This window comes from Corvus hawaiiensis, chromosome 11 (assembly GCF_020740725.1).
Source record: "Corvus hawaiiensis isolate bCorHaw1 chromosome 11, bCorHaw1.pri.cur, whole genome shotgun sequence".
Lineage (NCBI taxonomy): Eukaryota > Metazoa > Chordata > Aves > Passeriformes > Corvidae > Corvus > Corvus hawaiiensis.
This window is the reverse complement of record NC_063223.1, coordinates 6161814-6184355: the sequence shown is the minus strand read 5'-3', so window position 1 is coordinate 6184355 and position 22542 is coordinate 6161814. Positions and strand designations below refer to the sequence as shown.

The 22542-nt window shown below is 40.9% G+C and overlaps 1 protein-coding gene across 2 annotated transcripts in view; it reads right to left on the bottom strand.

The window, feature by feature from the left end:
* The window catches only part of PDZRN3 (PDZ domain containing ring finger 3), a 131136-nt gene that overhangs the window by 2527 nt on the left and 106067 nt on the right, over nucleotides 1-22542 (bottom strand). For both annotated transcript variants that reach the window (XM_048316008.1, XM_048316009.1), the window contains 6 exons: nucleotides 12479-12732; nucleotides 10268-10355; nucleotides 2974-3072; nucleotides 2359-2421; nucleotides 2000-2101; nucleotides 828-944 (listed from right to left, as the gene is read on the bottom strand). In XM_048316008.1, the coding sequence (XP_048171965.1) occupies nucleotides 828-944; nucleotides 2000-2101; nucleotides 2359-2421; nucleotides 2974-3072; nucleotides 10268-10355; nucleotides 12479-12732 (723 nt within the window). The remainder of the gene's footprint in view (nucleotides 1-827; nucleotides 945-1999; nucleotides 2102-2358; nucleotides 2422-2973; nucleotides 3073-10267; nucleotides 10356-12478; nucleotides 12733-22542) is intronic.

Below are 22542 nucleotides of genomic sequence, written 5' to 3'. Positions count from 1 at the left end.
AACCTGTCACTTTTTACACTTTCAGCCTCTTATATGGAAAGAGTATTATTAAGAACTCAAGAGAAAAGGTGACCAAACCCACAGCCTGCTGTGGGTGTCCTTTTCAGAAGAACCTGAGGTCTGGGTTTCACCTATGCAGCAACACTGGTAGAAGTCACATTTTCAAAATGTTTCTTCTCCCACTTAGGGTGCACAACGATATCCAGTTCTCCTGCAGTGCCAAAGTGAGAGCATGTCTCCTCAGAACATGGGGATGCCACAGAGGATGTAGAGTTCTAGAAAACTTCAGAAAAAATGTCTAGGCAAAAACTGAGGAATTGCTTTAATCATAGCAGAATGATGGAGAATATAAGCCCGTATCTGTGGCCCTACATAAAATCTGTAATGTAAAAACGTCTTCTTTGCCTTTCTCCCCTTATATAGATCTTAGTTCAGTCAGTTGCCTGAGCTCTCTATTTGAGTTTCTAGGTTTTGGAAGGCTGTTTCCAGTCTGTGCATGCACGTCAAATAGGAGATATTCTGTAAGACAGCCCTCTGTCTGCTCTATCCACCATACACCCCGTACTTCTCTCAGTGACTACAGTGACAGGGGATTTCCAAGAATTGTGATCATGTTGTGGTAAGGAGCAAAGCACGAAAGGTACTATTTTAAAACTTTTTGGTCCCCAAGATGAAGTTGTGGACAGTCATGTAATATCTTGATTTTACAGAAAGTCCTTTTGGCTTGTCTTTGTCATTGAGACACTAAGTGTATTCAGCCAAGTTCAAGATTGGAATATTGAGTGCAGTGGGAAGTTTGACAGCCCTGCACACCAGAAGGGCAGTACCTGCTGAAGCATGCTGGCAGTAAATTGCATTGCCTGGTGGTGCTGTTCCTCTAACATGTCCATGTGCAAGTCATCCAGAAAATCATTTCTGTCATCATCCATCCATCCTTCATCCAGCTGTGTGAAAAGAGAGGGAAAAAACAAACCAATCATTGTCAAAAGAATGACGACTGACATAAATTACGGTTTTTCTTTGTGGACAGTGGTTGGGAAATCTCAGGAGATTCCTTCCTGTGCCAGTGCTGCCGTGTCCTGGGAAGGAGCCTGTCCTTGTGCTAAGTGCAGGTATTATTGACTGTGCTACCTCCTCCCACAGCTGCCTCCATCTCCAGCAGCAGGGTTTTATCTTCAACAGCCCTTTACCTATGAACAGTCTTTTGATCCGAGGAAATACTTCTAAGAGTTGAGGCAGTCTTGGGTTGTGCACAACTTGATTAGGATGTACAAAAATACTCCAGAGCCCAAAGCTTGAACACCTCTTGTCAGGCAGCATCAAACAGCGGAAGGAAAATCTGGCTGGGATCCGTAGGACATTTTTACTCCCATTCCCAATTATCCCCATGGGAAAGATCAGAAATATCCAGGATAAGAGGACAGTCGTGATCCTGATCTCCAGGTGCTCTGGCAAGGGCTGCTCTCCCAGCACCAGGAGGAGAGACAGATCAAACAATGGTGCTCCGGGCTGTTTGTTCAACAGCTTTGTTGTGCTAATCCCTGCTCTACAAAGGGATCTGGTTCAACCTTTTATTACAGCTGAGGAGGCTTCTTGACAGTATTCAAGTACTTTAGGAGATGGTATATGAAGTGCTGAATAATAGGTGTTTTAATGAATGAATAATCAATAGCTATAGGAATTAAGAGTTCAGCATGTTCTTCAAAACTGTGACTCAAAACCATTCATAATACCATGCACTGATGTTTGTAATAGCACTGCAGCAATATAAATCACCACGTGTCTTAGAAATTGAACTTTAATATAAAATATGTATGTAAGTACCATGACTGCTGAATTCCATTATTTTAGACCATATATACATGTGCAGTCAAACCGTGTATAATATGGTTTTAGGCAGATGGTAGATTTAGGCAGGTTAAACAATTTGAAAGAACTTCTTTCTACAAAACAGCAACTGTTTTAAGACTCAAGTGATGGTTTTTTGTTGCTACTGTACCTGAATTTCTGGTCTTGCCACAAGTAAGGAGATATTCTTGCTCTCCTCGCTGGAGAGAAGTGCCACAGCTTCCTCTCGGTTCTGCACCTCGATGCCATTGATCTTTAAAGAAAAAACAACACCGTGAAGTGTTTTCATGGGCACACCCGGATGCTGCTGTGCCAAGCTCCATGGAAATGCTTGGCTGGATGGATCCATGCATACACCCCCAGCCTTGTGCAGAGAAGTGCGGGGCAAGTGTGGTGGTTTGGACATGTGATGCTGTTCCATCCCCCTGCATGGCATGGGCAGAGCCTTGTTACGAGGGCAGGAAGTGTAATTCTGGGGTTTAGGGCACTTGGAGCACTTCCCACACGTACCTGGATGATGCGATCCCCTTCTCGGAGCCGCCCGTCTTTCGCAGCGATGCTGTTGGGATCAATCTGCAAATTAAGGGAACTCTGAGTGCTCTGCAGGTTTGGGAGCTCAGTATTTACTTCCCCTTATTTCCTGAGTGGCGCATTTTAATGGAAGGTTTTAGATTTAGTTATGAGGTTCTTTCCCTAAACTGGTGCAAATAATTTGAAATGGATCTGCACGGTAAAAAAATGTTGATGTCTAAAATGCAGCTTTTTTCATGGAAAGGGACAAAGAGAGACAAATGGGCCCCAGATGTTTGCAAATAAAAATGTGTGGTGTTTTTTATAATTTATATCGTTTCAGGAATAATCAAGAACAAAAATTAAAGGGGGAATATATGAAAATACTCTGAAGGCCTCATTTGAAATGGAACATTGTTAATATAATGAAATTTGACTTCAGTGGGAGCAGGATTGCACTCAGTTTGGAGAAAAGGAAAATAATTAGATTTCTTCCAATTACTGCATTTTGGGCTGTTTATCCAACATGGTACAAACAGAGGATGAACGTCTTAACTGCCCAACAATGCAGCTGGAAAGATAAATGGTATCTTATGGAAAGCAGCTCAATCTTACCTCACTCACATAAATACCCATGTCATCTTCATCATCTGTTCTGTAACAGACAGTAAGGCCAAGCTTGTCCTGGCTGTTCACTCTATGTAAATCCACTTCCTGAGGTTTAAAAAAAAAAAAAAAAAAAAGAAAATACGTTGTCAGTGAGACACAGGTGACTGATGGAAGCAATTTTTCAAATGCAATGAAAATATTTTGCTTAAGTGATATAGTGGATGTCTTTTCATTTCACTTGTAGACGAGGTTAACTTACTGAGCAAAACGTGATTATATGCACACAATCAATACCTGGGACATTTTTGACCCTTCAATCAATATGAAGTCATTTTGAAAATAGACCTTTTATTGATCATAAGGAAGAAAAATTACCTATATTTCATGTAGTAGTAAGACTTCAAAGGCTAAAATACTTATAAAGTATGATTTCAATATTTGTCACAGCTGATACATATTTACTAATAAGCAGGGAAATTCTCTGGCTTTTCAGAAAAAACTATAATACTCTATTACTTTAAATTGTATAATTTTCATGGAGTAATCTAATAAATTTCTCAAAAGTGTGATGGAAGATCAATGTATTGTCAGCAAAGCATTTGGTACTGGTAATAGAAATATAATAAGCATTTCAATATCTTGCAAGTGCTTGGCTTCAGCAGGTCATGGTGGTCCTGTTCATCTTGGAGACATTTAACCCATCTTAAAAGTGTATCTTCTTCCTCTAGGCTTGTTTTTCCACGAGGAATTCCTGAGGGTTATTTTTTTTTTTTTTTTTCCTTCTGTGCTGCTGCTGTGTGACACTGGTGGTAGGGAGGATTATAAAATCCATGGAGCTACCCCCAGGCTCTGGGATGTTCCTGACTGGTGAGCAGTGACCATTCCTGTAGCAGCTTTCAGTCCTGTCCTCTTGCTTCTGAGGGATATCCCAGAGGTTTAACGTGTTTAACCAACTTGCTGTGACTGCTGTGCTGGTCCTGAGGATGCTGCCGTGGGAAGGAAGGATTTTGCTGCACAGACAGAGGTGTGAGAGCACCTGCAGTTGTGTTTTTATTTCCTCAGGTGAGGGGAGTGAGTGAGGCTTGGCAAGGTCTTGCTCCTCCTCAGGCCAAGCAGGATGGAGGCGGCAAATCTGGGCTCTGTTGCGAAGGGAAAAGTGGGACCAGGCAAAGGGACACAGTGGGATCTGAGGGCTGTCCCATCCCTAAGGCAGACCCTGCACTGTGTGTTTGTGCTTGGACCCATCATTCCAGAGGAAAAGTCCTGATAACACAGCTCCTTATTTCTGACATCTCTGTTGCTGTGCCATTTGGAAGGGGCAAGACAATAAAACAAGTTGATATGAATAATTTATTGGTGTGTCTAGATGACAGCTGCCAAGATCAGCAATCTCATGTTATTTACTTGTCAACATGTGTAATTTCTTTTTTTTTTTCCCCTTAAAGAAGCGTAGCTGTAAATGTCAGTGACATTTCAGCTGGTATTTAAGTGGTTTCAATCAATAGTATCCATGGTGAACTGCTGTGCTGTCCCCCCCTTCTTTTGTTACTTAAAGGTTTGAACACAATGCTTTAATAGCGGGGTTTTCTTCAGATTTCTAAAGCTTTGGAGCTTTCTAGAGAGGAGATGGAGATTCTTCACAAGGAAGATGAGACAAAGTGGATTAATTCTGATCTCAGCTCATCCTCGAGAATGCCACTGCAGTCAATGGGTTTATCCTGCATTTAACCATGGAATGAACTGGGGATGAGGTGGGAACTTGTGGATTGAGCCTAACCCAGGCCTAGAACGATTCCCATATTCCCTGCATACTTTAACAAAAAGTTTCATTATCTTCAGGAATGTTTTTACATACTTTATTGATTTGAAAACGTGGCAAGAAATTTGTGCTGTGGCTCATTCTACTGCTTGCCATACTGGCAGTGAAAAAATATATATATAATGTTAAAAAAAATCCCTCAAAACCAAACAGAAATATATGGTGACTTTGGCCATTGCTTTAATAGATCCTGTGTAACTACAAGCACTTGGAGTGGAAGAAAAGGAGGGAGCGAGCTCGTATTTTCATTCTTACTTGCCACATGTTTTGACTAACAATAGGTATTTTTGCAACAGTGTAGGATTACAAAGGGTATCATAATTAAAAATAAAGTATGAGTTTAAATTGTACCATCTGAGACATCACCTGTGATATACTGGAAGGTAATAAATCACCTGGTAAACTAAATAATATATATTTTGAAAGGAAAAGAGCTATCTGTCATTTAAAAACATACTCAGAAAGAAAGCAGCAAAAAAAGCTAGAGAAAAAAAATTTATAGAGCAGATGTTTAGAACCTGAATTTTTATGAGTAGTTAGTTGACAGACTTACTCTTGGGTACAATCCCTCTAGTCCTTGGTAGGAAGAGAGAAGTGGATTTGATGCTACCCAAATATGATAATTTTATGAACTTAAACATAGGAACAGCTGCTTTCTATGGGTCTTTGCATCAGTGAAGTTTTAATATAATCATAAAGGTTTGAAATATTTGAGAGATAAAAGTGTGCAATTCCAGTTGGAGTTGAAGAATCAACACCAGAGTCTTCAAAGCAAAGGTAATATTTTCCATATTCAGAGGCAAGTCTGTGTAATGCAGAGATACATGAAAGGGGAAAACAGAAAAGTGAGACCTGCAAGTACAGGTATTATGGCAGCCTGAGTAATTTTACCAGGAATTAATTAAGCAGAGGAATTAATATGGGCCTGGAGAACCTTAAAGGTGTAATTTCCCCTGTTTGTAATGCCACAGGACTTGCCATTTCTTACAGTTCTGTCTCAGGGGCTGCATTCCTGGGCCGTGGAAGGGACACACTGAGGTTATTCCACACCCTCTCTGGATCCACAGAAAGCAGCTGGCAGGCAGAGGTGCTATCCATGAAGTGCGGGAATGTTTGGGCTGGGTTAATATGATAAATGTAAAAATTCCATCTGTGAGAATTTTTACACTCACAGATAATTCAAATCTGCTTCTTCAGATCAGGTAAAAGTGACATTTTGAGAGATGTTCAAAGGAGGATTTGGATGCTCTTTCAAAATAGTCTTTGCAAGAGAAGTGTCTGAAAGATTATTGGCTCCTCATCAAATGCAGAGCCAAGGAGGGCTCACAGAGCTGGTTGCTGAAATCCATCTGGCATTTGCAGCAAGACAAGAAGAAATGAACATGCCCTGTGACATTATACCTGCAACCACTCATCATAATGAGTTAGGAGCAAGTGATAATAGTAAATTAACCTCTATAAGCTTAGAAGATCCTTCATTTGCAGAGGATTATTGAATTATTGTACTGCTGATTTAGAATTATGGCCTGTCTGCAAATTTAAAAAAATCAGAGTCCTTTCTCTAACAAGACAGAAATGAGCAGTAGAGATCTGAAGTGACAGCAATGGGTAAAAATAGTTCAGTCACTCAGAAAGCCTCATCCCCAGCTTGCATGATAAGTGCTCTGTCCTTCTCCCTCTCTTTGTAAGATGTGGTGGGTTTTTTATCCTGTACTGACCTCTGCCATATCTGACCAGCAGGGCCCCTTTTTTGCTGTTCCATTAATAGGTTTCATGGAAAAGAAAGTCAGGGAAATAAATATAAAGAACTATTTCCTTTTATACTGCACAAGGCCCTCTCGCTACCTTTTGGCAACTGACCCTGCCACTGCAGGAGGAAGAATCTTGCTCATGCTTTCTTGACTTTGGAAAGTAATCTTTTGATTTGTAGTTTCACATCAATGTGGTTTTCAACGCAGGTAAATGGAAAAAAATCCCAACCCTTTGCTTTTCAAAGGAGAAAATACTATAAAACCAGGTTTTCTTTCCAGAATCCTTTGCCCTAGAGAAGTAGAAATCTACCTGGAGCTTTCTCTGGCAGCCCAGCTCTGTGATGGGAATTCTCTGTCAGACCATAGAGGCTGGACCAGCATTAGTCAGCAGTGGTGCTGGGGAAGGCTGAAGAAAAGTGTTTCTCACCCTGATGAAAAGAGGTTTGAGATGCCTCACTATGGTAACTTGGAGGATGCCCAGGCTCTCTGCCAAGCAGATGGGCAGTGCTCCATGATTCAGACCTTTCTCACACAGCACGAGGTGTTGAGGCCAAGCTAAAACCCTCTACAGAGCCGAGGGAGAACAACCTTTCATTGCTGGCTTGTGAGCCAGATGAAATGTTTTACCACTTTTGCATTTGTTCCAAACAAAGAACATACAAATATTTGTGTTAGAAAGTACAGCTGTGAAGCTTTTCAAACCTTTACATATTCAATCACTGCCTGAAGCAGGCCTGCTCGGGCTGCAGCTCTTTGTATTCAGAGACACAGCAATGCCTTGAGAAGCTCCTGATCAGTGCAGCTCCCTGCAGAGCTGGAGTTTTCATAGAGAAGAAATATATTCACATAAAAGATGCTTTGAAATGCTTTGCAAACCGGAATGGAATAAAAATTGCAGAGTGCCTGTGATGGAGCCTTCCAATTCCCGTGTTCAGAGTCGCCTCTCGCCTCCCTTGCAAACAGATTATTGGAGAAGTAAAACAAAAGTTTCAGCCAAAATAGAAAGTACAGCAAAGGGGAGAGTTTGAAACCCTGGTACTCAGCTTTTATTCATGGTTTCCTAAAAGCAGTGGAGTATTAATTTCAGATTTTGAAGCACAGATTTTGGTGCTCAGGGTGTTCATCTTTTGCTGATCAGCTGTTGTGGTTTTGTGCTGGGAACTCTGGGAGTTGTGCACTGGGTGGGCAAAAAGCTCTTTGAACGAATTTGGTGTCCTCCTTCAGTCTTTTGACATGAATGCTTCATTTCTGTCCAAGACTGAGTGAGAGTATCAGAGGGAAATTTCTCAGCAGTAGCAAACATTTCATGTAATTTTCATCTCCAAGCTTCACTGACTCTCAACTAACCACTCAGTTGAGTTCAGTTCTTTTCTTGGAAAGAAAGACCTACATGCAAGTTGCGTATTGGGAAGGGTGAAGACAGAAAGTCAAATGGGAGGGAACAGGCCCCTTTTGGATGTAGAATGTTCTCCTTTGTAATGTGAGAAAGTTCCACAGAAAGATCCCTCGCTTGGGCTGTGTCTGACAGCTGGACAGACTTGTCTGAATAAACATATTAATGCATAACACTGCTGGGGAACCCTGGAGTGACATTATTCTTCCTTTATGAGCCTGCAATGACTTCTAGCTGGGCCTCAATGAAGAATGAATGTACTTTTAATTTATAATAAAATAGGAGTTCACAATTTAGTTCCTCTTTACTCGTGGCATGTAAACTTCAAAAGAAAATAAATGGTATTTATTTATTTTTGTAGTAGAGAATATATGGCAGTTACCTCTGAGTCATCAATTCTAAGACAAATGTTGAGAGATAAAACCAAGAAAACAATTTTGGCACCTCAGCAATACTGCCAGCATAAATTCCTTCCTATGGATATTTACATTGGAGGTTTGTTGTGAACTTGGCTATTTCACCTTTTTTGTCTTGTTTACTTGTTACAAATCACTAACCAGTCAGTTATAGACCATAAAAGTTTAGATGAGGAGCTTCTGATTTAAATTCAAAGCACATTTTATAGACATAGAAACCCAGAAGGCTGACTTGATGGCTTTCTTACTTTCGACATTCCTGCTGCAGTCAATGAAACAGTGCCTTTGTGGTCTTTTAAAACATATCTATCAAAAGGCAAACAAAAAAGCAACCAGCCAGTTGAGTCCCTGTTAGCACTTTGACCTTACCATTGATCATAGTCTTTACAATTTGAACAGGAATCTTTAGTGGTTTTTAAGGAAATACTATTAGGCTACAGCGACTTTCCTAACGTTCATCTGCCTGTGTTACTGAGCTGATCACCTTTTGCCATCAAGTACTATATCAATGTCAAAATTATTAATGTTGTGGTTTAAGGCATATTAAGGTTTGGCTACTGGAGTGCGTGTGTTTAAACTGTTTTCAGCTAAACTGGTTGACCTTCTGATGGAAGCATTATAATTTATCCACAATATTACATTTCCTAAAAAGTAGATTTTGGAAAGATAGTGGTAGAAAATACCAATTTGTTCTACATTTTTCTTTGAGACTGAAATCTATATTGTATTTGTTTTTATTTAAGAGAAGGAAAAAGGCCCTTGTTTGAAAAGTAAGGCCTTGAAGTCTCCTAAGTAGCATTTGTTTTACTGGCACTTTGATTTTATCCTGCCTTTGATTTACGTTTGTATACAGAGATGAATTGCTACCAGATCTGCAGAATTTGAGAACGCCTTGCGAACTTTTTATGGGGTTTTAGTCCTTGATCCTGCAAACACTTTTATAGAAGGAAACAACCCCATGCTCACAGAACGACTGAACTCTGCTCCCACTGAAGCTGTTGATAAATCTACCACTGATTTAAGCAGAGCTTCAGGCAGGGCAGCACTGCTTGCTTTGACAAATAAGTGTTAGCAGGACCAGGATCTAAGAAATCAGAAGCGCAAGCTAGCTAAGGGTATAAAATATTCTCTTACTGAAAATCTTGGATGGATCAGCTGGCTCAGACATTGCTGGCAGTATTTGGAACTATTGGGATACTTTGCTACTATTTATTACAAAATAATTAAAACCACTTCACTGGGTCAGTATTGCTTAAGTATCTTGCAGAGCCCCACAATTTATGTGCTGCACTTTGAATGCTTTGGGAGCAGGTTATTAAAATTAGGAATGAGAAAATTGAAGATGAACTTCTGATGGAATATACAAGCACTAAAACCAAAAGTGATTTTTAAAGATTTGGCAGGTAAATGGACTTTCATACCTTCATGACTGCTTCAACTTTTATTATCTGTAATTTCATATGTATACATATGTCACTTAAGTAATGAAAAAGGGAGGAACAGCTTAGTATAGTGGCAAATCTATCCTGGCCTTGTCTTGTAAACTTAACATACTTCTGAATTGTATGATCAAGAACATCTGTTTCTCAGCCAGGGAATATTTAAGGGAAACTCACACATTTTTACTGTGGTTATGTAGAACAGGTCCTGCCACTCAGCAAAGCCTTCCAGATTTTCAGAAAGCCTAAATCAGCACACTTACACAGAATTTAATTATAGGAATCAATGACTTCATTATTTATGTTAATTTGTTAGCTGAAGATCATCAGTGCCTGGCTCACAGTTCAGAGGACTGATAAAGGTATCAGCAACTAGTGAACAATGTTATCACAAATATCTGCTTTGAAAAGTCTTTTCACTGTATATAATTCAAAGACCTTGAGGTGCAGACGGAAATGAAATAGTTGCTCAGATTAAGTACCTCTAATTCCAACTCATCCCGGTCCATTTCTTGATGAATTCCTCCCATGTAGTCATTTGGGTCATAGTATTCATGCACGGATGGATGGCTGGAAAAAAAAGGTATTTTTTAGGGCAGCACTCAGGACTTTAGTGGAACTTGTTAATGCATTCCAAGCTTGTAGGGAGATGATGGACTAACCCCCACACTGAGGAGCTGCATGTGGTTAATTCTATAAGCTACACTACTTACCCCTGTAAGTGTTTTAAATGAAAATTCCATGTATTTGTAGGAGGACAGCCTGCTGCTTTTTACTGCTTGAGCTCTCCCACACTTCCACTGCCTATACTTTGGAAGTTGTAAGCAGAGTAATGCTCTTGTGATCACTGTTTTCTGTGCTGGATAGTTTTATCTGCAGTGAAAGTAAACTCCCTTTAATTCTCTGTTAACTAGATACATGTCTGAGGCTATTTATGTAACAGCATCTGCTAATTGGCTAAGATAGTCAAGTTGTTAGAGGCAGGCAAGATTTATCTGAATGGAATTGGGAGAAGTGAGAGGAAACTAGGAAAAAATGACTCTGCTTTCACATGCTGGCTGACAGCACACCCAGAGAGCTGAGTGTGGGCCATCGCATGAGAAGGGCTGTGAGGGAACACCAACACCTCCAGCTCAGAGGAAGGGCACTGGTGATCCAACAGCTGGGATCTGTCTAATGATTAAGGAACAATATGAAGTTGACAGGGCTGAGCTGGAATAATGCAGGCATGTTGTAACCTAAATTATAGAATGATAGAATTATGGAATAGTTCAGGGTGGAAGGCACCTTAATCTCATTCCACCCCTGCCATGGGCAGGGACACCTTCCACTATCCTAGGTTGCTCCAACCTGCTTTGGACACTTCCAGGGATGGGGCAGCCCCAGCTCCTCTGGGTAACCTGTGCCAGGGTCTCACCACCCTCACAGGGAAGAATTTCTTCCTAAATGATTCATCAGGAATTAATCTTTGCCGTTTTCTTAATGTAACTGGTTTTGCAGTTGGCAAGTCAGAGGTACTGAAAGCTCCTCCTGCAGATGAGGTTGGGAGCGTGCAGTGTTGAGGCTCTAGGAATAATCATGTCCTCTCCACAGGCTCCAAGCCCTGATGTCTGCTCACTGAAAGCTCAAAGCTCAAAGCTACAGCCTCTTGTCAAGTATTTCCACTAAATTGTGCTGCTGTGCTTGAATTTTCAATGGGCTGGGAATAGGTGGCTCTGTTGGAATATCTGCTGGAACCATCCTTCAAGTATCAGCAGAGAGAGCCATGAGAGGAATAGACACTGCACACAGAATGGTCCTGGCTCAATGTGTGAAAGTCAATGTGCTGTGAAAGTCGCTCAGGAGCAGTGCAGGATCAGTGCCTGCTTGTAGCCAAACCCTATTTCCCAGGAGTGCTGGCAGGGATCTCTGGAGAGGTGCACTGGGGGTGCGTGCACACCAGTCCTGCCTCTCACTGTGTGCAGTTCACCTCAAACCCAGGAATTGCTGTGGCTTGACCAGATCAGTCTCTCACACACAGCTACTGAGAGGGTCAGAATCCTTTCTATTCCCTGTTCCCTGTGGAGATGTGTGGCAGGATGACAGGCAATCTGCAGGGGCTCCTTGGGGAGCTGTTTTCCTCTCGAACAGCATGTGAGGGCGGGGGGTGTGTGCGCCAGGAGATAATTGTCATTTGTATTTGTAAGTACAAAAGCATCAAATTACCATTAACAATAATTAAAATTTGATTCTAAAACATCCATGACAACACTGGTAAGTAATTTTAGTCCTAGAAAATAACTTATTCGAGTAACAGCGCTGCAGGGTTATAATAAAGTAATTAATACACTGGAACAGAATGTAGCAGCTCTTAGCATTACACAATTTATGGCAGCCATAAAAAACAAAGTTAAAACATAAGCAACCCAAAGAGGCAGTGAGAGGAATTACAAAATGCAATAACTTTATCCATCAAATGCCAGCAAAGAAAGAGTTTTATGAGGCCATGTTGTGACTCAGTGGCATTACTCATGTGAGTAATGTCTTGCTAATGTGTAGGAAAAATGAAAATGCGGTGACTTATGGCTCAGTGGTGGATGAATCCTGGCTACTTCTGGGATTACATGTTTACCAGCAATTGAAGGTGAGGTTGTGAACTACTTGTAATGTGCCACGTTACAAGGATTTTTGAGGCTCAGCAAAGCATTACTTACTCTTCAGGCAAGAGGTAGGGGTCCAGCACGGGGATGGGTGGGGTGGGCGAGCCCATCTTGCTGAGGGCCATGATGTGCTCGAAGGTGATGTCGGTCTGGGTGGCCACATCCACCAGCTGCGGGTCGTGGGCCGGGGCGAAGGCCTTGGCGCGCGGGGCCCTCCTCAGCACCTGCACCACGATGGGCTCCTTGGCTGTTTTGAATGCTTCCACCGCCTGCTCATGGGTGGCTTTGGATAAATCCTTCCCATTGACCTGCGGGGAGAAAGCAGCAGAGCCATCAGGGACCCATCCCAGCTTCCAGCCATCCCAAGGTACGAGCAGCCAGTGCCAGGAACGAGCCCCGCAATCTTGTTCCTCTGGCTTTTTCCCCTCTCGCTACAGTAACTTCACAAATCCTCTGCTCTGCTTTGTATTTTGGTAAGATTTTATTGGGCTTGCTCTTTGAGGTGAAGTACAAACCAGCATCCCATTTGTTTCTTGCAGATTAGAAATCCCTCAGCCCTTGTTCAAACACAACATGTTATTGATTCCCCCCCAGTTTTTCTAGTTTTCATTTGCTTTTTAGACTTTTCACCTTTTTGCTCAACAAAACTGAAACTACGAAACTATGCGTTTGTGTCTGATAAACAATTTTTCAGATGAAACATGATGGTGGTACTCAGTCACTGCACTAAAAAACTCCATTTTAGAGTAGTGGACAGAAATAACACTAGACATGCCAGGCCATGGAACTGGGGGGCTGAGAAGAGAATTTACACACTGCACTAAGTACACACTGTAATGCCATGTTTAGTCACATTAAAATAAGTGGGCCACCTGAATGAGAACATTACTCAGCACACTAACTGAATTTAGCCCATGCTTAACATATTGCCTGAGGCAAAAAGCTGGCTGATATAAAGAGAGTTAACTCGAGTGCAGAATAGATTGAAAGGGCTAAATTCCTGCTGAATTACCTTGTGCACATAACACTTTTTCTGCTGTCATCTTGGGTTTACCTTAGAGAGGTGATGACACCAGGATTTTAGTGAAGCCAGCTGAGATGGAAGGTGCTAGCATGACATTTACATTACACAAACACTTGCACTGCACACGACTGCTCCCAGTAATGCACAGCGTGTAAAGTTTGGCCTGGTCAAATTAAATATCATTAACTCACCCAATTGAGCAGATTACTTTAAAACAGTTTGTACGGCTGTAAAATTAGGTTCAGCGTAATGTTTTCTCTGGAAAAAGGAAATGCTGATTATGGTTTGAGTTTTATTATTTGCTGCAAATTAAATGTTGCACATTTTACTGTGTGCATCCTAATTTTTTTTTTTTTTTGGTACAACTAAACCCAACAAGCAATCAAAATAAAATAATCTAAATTGCAGCATGTAGTGTTTTTCAGAAATGTTCTCAGAATAACTCTTGAGCAGGAAACTATTTATGTGAGATCCTTTCTCCATCTTTATAGTAAAACCTGGTAAAATCCTGCAAAGGACAAATTTCCAGTTCATTCCCAAATGCTGTAATGAACCTGGATTACAGACAGCTTAGTACAGGCCTGCATTTTAATTTAGGTTCCTTAGGACACTTTTATTTCTGTAAATCCATGGCCTGGCATCCTCTTTGTGCTTTCCTATGCAATTGTAACATAAATAATCATAACCTCAAGGACAGTTTGATGTCATGCAGGGAACAGGTGGTGGCTGGACTGTGTCATAAATTGTTACTACAGGAATTATTTCCAAGTAGTTCCCTGACTATGTTGTCTGCAAGCTGATAATGCCATGAAAAAGAGAAGGTGCTGCACCGCCAGGAAGAAGGACATGGGATCAGATTTTAGAACTGGGGTGATGAGCCAGCTGAATTTTAATATAAAACCTCTACTGCTGTAGAGGGACCTTGTACAGAAAAGGTTTGTAACTTTCTGGTATTCAGCTTTCAGTTGGTAAACTGGTAACTCTACAAGCAGAACTGTATTTGATGTGTATACAATTTTAAACCATGGGTTTGATAAGATGACAATGATTATAGTGAAATGAAAGTATAAGTCACTGTACTGCTGTTATTATGGGTTTCTTAACCCACTTCAAAGATATGGTTAGGGATTTTGTCTTTAGAAGTTAGTATTTCTATGAACTGTGGCAGCACCCACATCATATTAGGCAAACAATTCTCTGGACAGTAGCTGTTCACATGATGAATGGTTTTGGGGTCAGTCTGTGGATCCCTTACAAGAGACTGATTCCTCAACCCCAGCTGAGTGGAATCCTTTTAGCTCTGCAGGTTCCTGTTCGGATCAGCAGCCTTGGCCACTGTGCCGGACGCTGATCTGTGAGACGTGGTCAGAACTGCACTAACAAATGATGAAAGAAAATGCAATGATGCAAAAATATGCTTTAAAGTGATTTACAGCAGGGAATTACATTTCTGAATCTGGTTCCTAAAAAACCTGCAGTGACTGCTACAATATGGGGTAAATAATGAACAGTGAATAGTTTGTAATTACTTTTTTTTTAAGTATTTCCCATCTCAGCACAGCAATAATATCATTTTCCATTAAAGAGAAGTGAGGATGGACATGCTAAATATTTGGATAGTAAAAAGCAGTAATTCCCAAGTTTGCTTATGCATAGCAGAGATAAATTGCTTTTTGGTCTAGAAAAAGTAGCAGGTATTGTTATTTTATTTTTAGTAGCACAAAAATGATGCAGAAGAGAAATATCCTGGGATGATCTCAATGGCCTGATTTCTGGTGTCTGTGCAGAGTCAGTACTTGTGGCTAATCCTGAGCCTAGCAAATAGGTGATACTAACATGGTTAGTTTCTATCTGGAAAATTTGTCACAACTGACAAATAATTATTCCCAGTGCTTAAAAGCCAATAAACACATAATAAAATAAATAAATCAATCTGTATGGCTTTGCTTTGTTAAAAAAAAAGGGGGGGGGGGGGCACCTTATATTCATAGACTTTATTCCTAATGCTGAGAATTGTGCTCAGCAGTTTTTTTCCTTATAAACAGTTACATCTGAAATAACACAGGGGGAAAAAAAATCCAGGCTTGAGAAGACTGCCAAAAACGACAAATATGCATAATTTCTTAGGAACATGCCATGTGACAGAGACAATGGGATCTTTCATGGCACAAAAGATGGATAAATTAACTTGTCTGAAAGGGTGAAATGCTTTGCTTTTGGACCTTCTTAGCACTGGAGATATACTGAATATGGAGAAAGCTGTAGATAAAGTGCAGTGACTGGAGTTAAACTGAGCTGAATGGACTTGGATGAAATTTGTGGTGCAGCCAGATAGTGGGTTTAGCCACTGCATGAGGGAGGGACACAAATACACTGAATTAAGACCAGACAGTAAATAAGGAAGGGATGCTTGAATTTTATTGTATTTTTTAATAGAAGCTATGCACTGATTAAGAAATAGAATAGCATTTATAGTATTTTATTTTATAGTTTGTACTCTATGTTATATTCTTCTGCACTGAAGTAGGCTGGGGAGAGGACCCCACCTAAAATCTACATTGTAGAGGCAGCAAGAAACCCATGGATAAAAAAGGCCTAATCCTGTCTGGGAGGTCTGTGTCTCCTGGGAGTTTCAATACTCAGAATGAAAATAAAATAGTCACTTGAGCTTGATTTGATGCTCACTGGAGCCAAGGGGTGTTTTGCTTTTGCAATGCCTCAGTTCAGGCTCTGACTGAGAGAGGATATTAACAGCAAAGCAAGAAGTTATGAAGCCGAGTGTGCCATCAGCATTCCATGGCCAAACTGAGATAATGGAAAGGAAAATGCTGTCAATTAAGGTAGAAGTGATGTATATTTGTAATTGAGAAAAAGAGAGATGATGCCCAAAGGCGGAACAGGGGAGGCCATGGCACAAATCCAAACAGGGTGATCCCAGCAAACAAATAGATGGAAAGGATGTCTTAAACCCTCATTTTGATCAGGGAGCTCTCATCAATTCCTATTTCCAAGATGTAAATGGTCAGAAAAATAAGCAGGAATTAATGAAAAGAAGGAAAGAAAAAAAAACCCCAGTATGCTTATCTGGCCCCAAATGGAAGCAGCAGAACTTCACTGAGGAACCCTAAACATCAGGTGGAATTGCTAAGGAACATCCCATGATAACTTAGGAGGTGTGAATGCAACAAATATGTGGATATAGTTTGAGATCAAACTCCTAAGAGCCATGAAAAAGGCTGGAAAAGTTTGAGTGCTACTTTGGAGATAACACGGTAAAAACAGGCAGTAGGAGCTTGATGGGTGTAGCGTTGGTAAGACCCAAGTGCCTTCCTGAGTCTGTTCTCAAATCTCTCTCAATTGGTAGCTACACATTAAGCAGAAAGAACAAATAAATCAGTGATGATTTGTGATCAGTGATGTTCTCAACAAGGAGAAAGGCAAAAAAAAAACCAAACAGGAAAAACCTCATTTCTCTTTAGGCTTGTGAAGAATTTGCTCTGCCTCACCAGGACATGGCTTTCCATATAATTTTCCAGTGCTTGAATGTGTAAGGTATTGGATGTACAATGGCTTCTCTCTGTTGGAGCTGTGCAAGGCATTTGGCACCCTTCCTGTTGAAATCCCCTTCTTCTATTAATTCTGGATATGTCACAGTGAAATACCTTTTGCAAGGACACATTTTCTCATGTTTTTATACTTTATATAGGTGCTTTTAGTTTAACACTTATTTTACTGAGAGGTTTGGGATCCTCCAGCGATTCCTGAGCCAAGTGCCACTGTTTAGATGCTAATTTCCTGAGGTCAGAATTGGCACAGGGTCCAGAGGCTGGAGCCTTCCAGCCTTCACACTGTGAGGACAAGGCTGGACCTCCTGTGCAAGGCAATGGGAGTTTGCAGCCAAGGCTGGGATGACAGAATTGTTCTCAGTTACTAGAAAACACATTCTTATTTTCATTGAGGTATGAGGCAGGATAGTACATGGCTGCACTATTACATAAATGTCATTTTATCAATAGCTGCTGTTTAATTATTGAGCAAGGTAAGTGATTTACATGCTTTATTTCCCTGGGTGGGAAGACAAGACTAATTAATTACCACTTTTTAATGACAGACATAAATCAGAGGCTTTCAGGTATATCAAACTATGTTACTTGTTTACAAGTGGACAACATTTCCTCCTGGTTGCCACCAATTCTTAGTTTCTTTTCCTTCTGATACAGTGCTTATGGAAACTCCAGTAGTGGTGGTTTCTCTTTCCCTGTGAGAGCAGAATTAACACACCTGGGTTCTCTACCTGAGAAGGATGTCCCTGGAGCTGGTTCCCAGTTTCCCACTTGCAGCCACAGCAGGAGCACAAACAGGAGCCCCTGGAGCCCTGAGAGGGGACATTGGGACAGGGCGGTCCTATGACAAGGCTGGCAGAAGGAAAGTGGGGAGCATCTCAGAGGACGGAGGAGCTCAGCACTCAGGCATGAGCAAACATCATCTGCACTAGCACAGATGAAGTGATTTTGGGCACTGGTGGAAGCAATTACTGAAAGGTTGAGAAAGCCAGAAAATCCCTGTGCAGAACAGTTTAGTTATAATTATTTTGCACTTTATTTTTGCTTCAATAGTGTGTAACATTGTTTTCTGGATGTTGGGAGCACACAGCAGAAACCAGAAGGGTTTCAGTAAAAGAAAATTATTTTTTTTCATCAATTTAGACTGATTTCTGCAGGTTTAATGCCATGAATGATAAACATTTGTATGCATTGTACAGCTTCTTGGCTCTTCTATGCCTCACAAATGTCACAGAGAAAAAAAACTTCTTTTGCCTAAGAATGAGTAAGCAGCTTTTCTTTGTAGAAATTCATGCAAATCCTTGGGAAGTGCACTATAAAAATGCTAGTTCTGTTAGACTACAGACGTCTCTGCTCCCTTTAAATGCTCTCTATGGTCTGATTCACTTCTTTAGCAAGTTCTTAAAGAGTCTGCATACTAAGAAAAAGCAGCACAACTTTAAAGATTTTTATGGAAGCAAGAGCAGCAAAAAGCCTATTTTATAACCCCCCTTTTCCTCAGGAATTGGAGAGAAAAGGTTCAAAATATAGGTTAATTCTTCTTGCAGCTCCATCTAATCCCTCTTTTATTTCCCTGATATGTACAGTCTCCCTCTTTTTCAAAACCCCAGAATTATATTGTTTAGTAATAGACTGTTTCCATGTGTGTGCATTTCCCTTCTGCCTTGTGAGCCATCCATGACAAAACAGTTCAGACCAAGGAAAAATTCTTTTACTTAAGAGCACAGAATACATTTGTTCTCCAAACCGTTAACTTGCAAATGGAAAATCTTGGGAGAAAGACCCTGGAAATAAAGGAATTTTTATTTTGCTGGTAATTAGCACATTTACGTATTACCAAGGCAGTGCCAGGACTGTCTGTAGCATACTAAGATGCTCTTGGTTGGGTTCTCAGGCTCTGCTCCTGTGGATCACAACTCAAAACAAAACCACAGGGAATTTTATCATTTGCTTCAATGAAAACAGAGCAATACTGGGGCTTCTGAGACTCTTGGACTTTCACTCTAAGTAAAGTTTATTCAGAGCCCTTTTTTTCTTAAATATGCATTCATTATGTTAAATGACTTTATATCAGGGCAGAAATGCTCTTCCTTTTCTCTTTTTTAAGTGATCTTTTGTGTATCTTTTCATGGCTTAATAACCCAGGTCCATCTAAAATACAGCCAGAAGTTTACAGGCCTCCCCTTTTAATGCCTCTCTCTGCCATTTCTGCATCGTGACCCAGAGGGGGCCAATCAATGGGATCTCTGAGTGAGGTACAAATGAGCCATAAATAATCATGAATTACTAATGACTGGGATTCAGCAAGTGTAATCGCCCGTTTTCTCACATCCTCTGCTTTGTCCACCTCTAGCACTGCACCTCCAGTGTGGCTCCTTGGGAAATGCTCTCACCCTTCCCACGTGTGCTTTTCCCAAGAGGCAAACCCTGTGTCTATGTTTTCACCTAGTACAGTAAAATACAGGTTTTTATGAATTAAACCTTTAAAAAGGCTGTGTATTCTCTATTTATGTTTAAAATAACACACAATGAGAGTGAACAGCATGAAGAAGGTTAATCTGTTTAGTTGAGGGTGCAATGTTACGTGGGTTCAAGCTGAATTTGAGCAGCATAAGAAACCAATTCTTGTACTGAATCAGACCAAAGGTCTGTGTAGGGCAGCACCTTTCTCCCACAGAAAAAGGGAATGGTCAAAGACTAAGATTTGGTGGAGGGAGCTTTCCTCTGCTATGGCCTTCCAGCACTTACACTTTGATAAGGCAATATTTAATACCATGCCTCAATTAAAATCAAAGTAGTACAAGTTTCTGGTGTCCAGACCAGGATTTCAAACAATACTGATATTTTAGTAGCAAATCAGACCATGCAAGCACGCAGCAAAAGCCAGTGCTGCCTCTGGAGACCTGCTCCAAGCAAACAGACAAAAGGAATCTCGTACAGATGCAAAGATGAAACACAGAACAAGTGAGTGATCTGCCTGAGGTCACACCAGAGCACAGCACAACTGAAACCTCACATCCCATCTCCCAGACATGTTTAAGATCATTCTAATTCCCAGCATCCCATTTTCACACTGTTCATTGTTTGTAGTTTTTAAGTCCATTTTCCACTCCCTCCCTTCTTCCACAAATGCCTCAGTGATGCAGGACAGGGAAAGAGCAATTTTGGACAGCTCTGAAGATCACCTGTGTTAAAGAGGGTTATTGAAGCTGGTTCCAAGAAAAGATGGAAAGAACACCCACCCAGTGCTGCTCTGTGGGAGCCCAGTGACAGATCCCAGTGGGTTTGTCAGTGAGAGGTGCTGCTGCTTTAGCAGCTTTGTCACCTTGGACCTTCCACAAGCAGAGGTGAAGTGGGCGAAGAAAACAAACCTCAGAAGGGACTGTGTAGGCAGGAGTCCCACCACCACCCCCCTCCACCCTTGCAGTCCGTGCTGCCACGGCCATGAGTTCTCATAGTGTGACATTGATAAAAACACCTTCATTTTCCTTGCCTTTGGCTAAAACTGATGGCAGTCACACACATGCATCAGGTCAGATAGAAGAGCTTCTGCTGCACTCTGAAGCAGCTCTGCCAAATTTAAAAATTCTCATCAGCTGTGATCTTCCTCCATATGAATAATTGCTTTCTCTAAAATGATGTTCAGTTTTCACTTCGCAGGAATGTACAGGATATTGGTTTAAAGTTGCAAACCCCACTCTTTTTGCACTTCATTTGTAGTTTTTGTTATTACTTGGGATAATTTTGATATATTAGCGCCCAGTTCCTATGCCAGTGGACAACGTGTCCAATCACCTCCATGTCCCTACCCAGGATTATCCCTGTATGGACACAAGGAAGAAAACACAGCCATGATTCTGATAATTTGTGTTTTGGATGGAGGCATCTGGCTTTTTGCCTGTGGATATTCAGTGTTAATAGGAAATTTTTCTTCAATTGTCACTGCTTAAAGTAGTGAGTATTGTAGTATTTAATGTTTATGTATATTTGATATTATTTATTCTGCCCCTCTCCTGTCAAATCCCTGACTTGCCACCAAGTTCTGGAGGGCCACTTGGATCTGCTTCCCTTTACCCACCAAATCTCTGCAAGGACCAATCCCAGTGTTCGTGTAACTGCAGAGTTGTCCTGTCTCAGTGAAAATGAAGCCTCACCTTTTGTTCCATTCTTAATGAACACAACAAAACACATTTATTGAATCTGCACTTTTTCATTACTCCATATGTTTCCTTTTTTCCCAGCCCATGTCTGACATGTGACAGTAAAGCACAGAGTGACTGTCCCCTAGTGCCTTCTCCCTTGTGACTTCCTGCCACCTGCTTCATAGCATTGAACAGATGTGTAAGTGTAGAGCATCACAAAACTCATCCCTTCAATCATCCACCATCCTAATAAATCCATGCTATGGCTGAGCATTTTATCTGCCCACTGTAAAGACGAAAGGCACTGTAGATTTTAGGAAGATTATGCAGCAGTGAGACATTTCACGTGCAGAGAAGGTCAAATTATGCATTTATATCACAGGTGACCATTAGGCATTTGTTTATTTCATATGGCATCTTGTTTATGTTCCTTTAATGGCCAAAATATTCCTCTAACTTTACAATAAAGAATATCTTCCAGAGAAATCCTAACAGAGGCATTGCATTATTCATCATCAAGTGAAGAGGAAAATTTCAATTGCCAGTTTCTGGTAAATGTCTAATTAGGAAAGGGGACTTGTGAGCCACAGACAGGCGCCACGATCATTAAAGGGCAGTTTTCTGAAGATTATGAGTCTCCAGTCTGTCAAGCAGAGTTTTTCTACAGCTGAACTAATTCTGCAGTAGAAAACCGTGTCTAGAACAAAGCCCTTGGAATTAACATCTTGTTTAAGCAAACACATGCCTACTTTGAAGTAAGTGTGATAGGTTCACAACTGTTATTGAGGTCAAGTTTAATGGTAGTGAAGTGACAGAATCGGACTTCAGTGTTAGTGTTAATTTCAGCTGCAGCATGGGCTGTACGTACAGAGCACTTGAAGCCATACACTGTATTTCAAGTAGAGCAGTTCCCCATAATTGGCACCACCACTTTGGTCTTAACATGGAAAACTACTGAAATGTAAAACAACTAATTCTCTGGCTGCCCAATTAAATTTGAGGGTGTGAAAAGCATATGTACAGAGGCAATTATTTCTGTTTTCCAAATCTTACAGTTTTGATTAGATTTTTTTTTTTTTTTAGAGCTGAATGTTTATTTTGGCAAGCTTCACTTTGGCCCTGCTTTAGGATAACCTCATTGCTCAGTAGGTTTAAGTCTAGTTAGACTGTTTCCTTGAATTAGGCCTTCTTACTGATTGATTACTTTAGTCTCATTTTCTCAGGCCTGAACGTGTGAATGGAATTCTGATGGCGAAGGGAACTGCTCTGGTGATTAGCTCAGTGCAGCAGGGTTTGTGTGGGAGTTCTGCTGGAGGAGAGTCCCCCACAAGTAATGCCACTGGAAGTTGCCAATGGAAAACACTGTTGGCTTGTTCCTCATCACTGCTG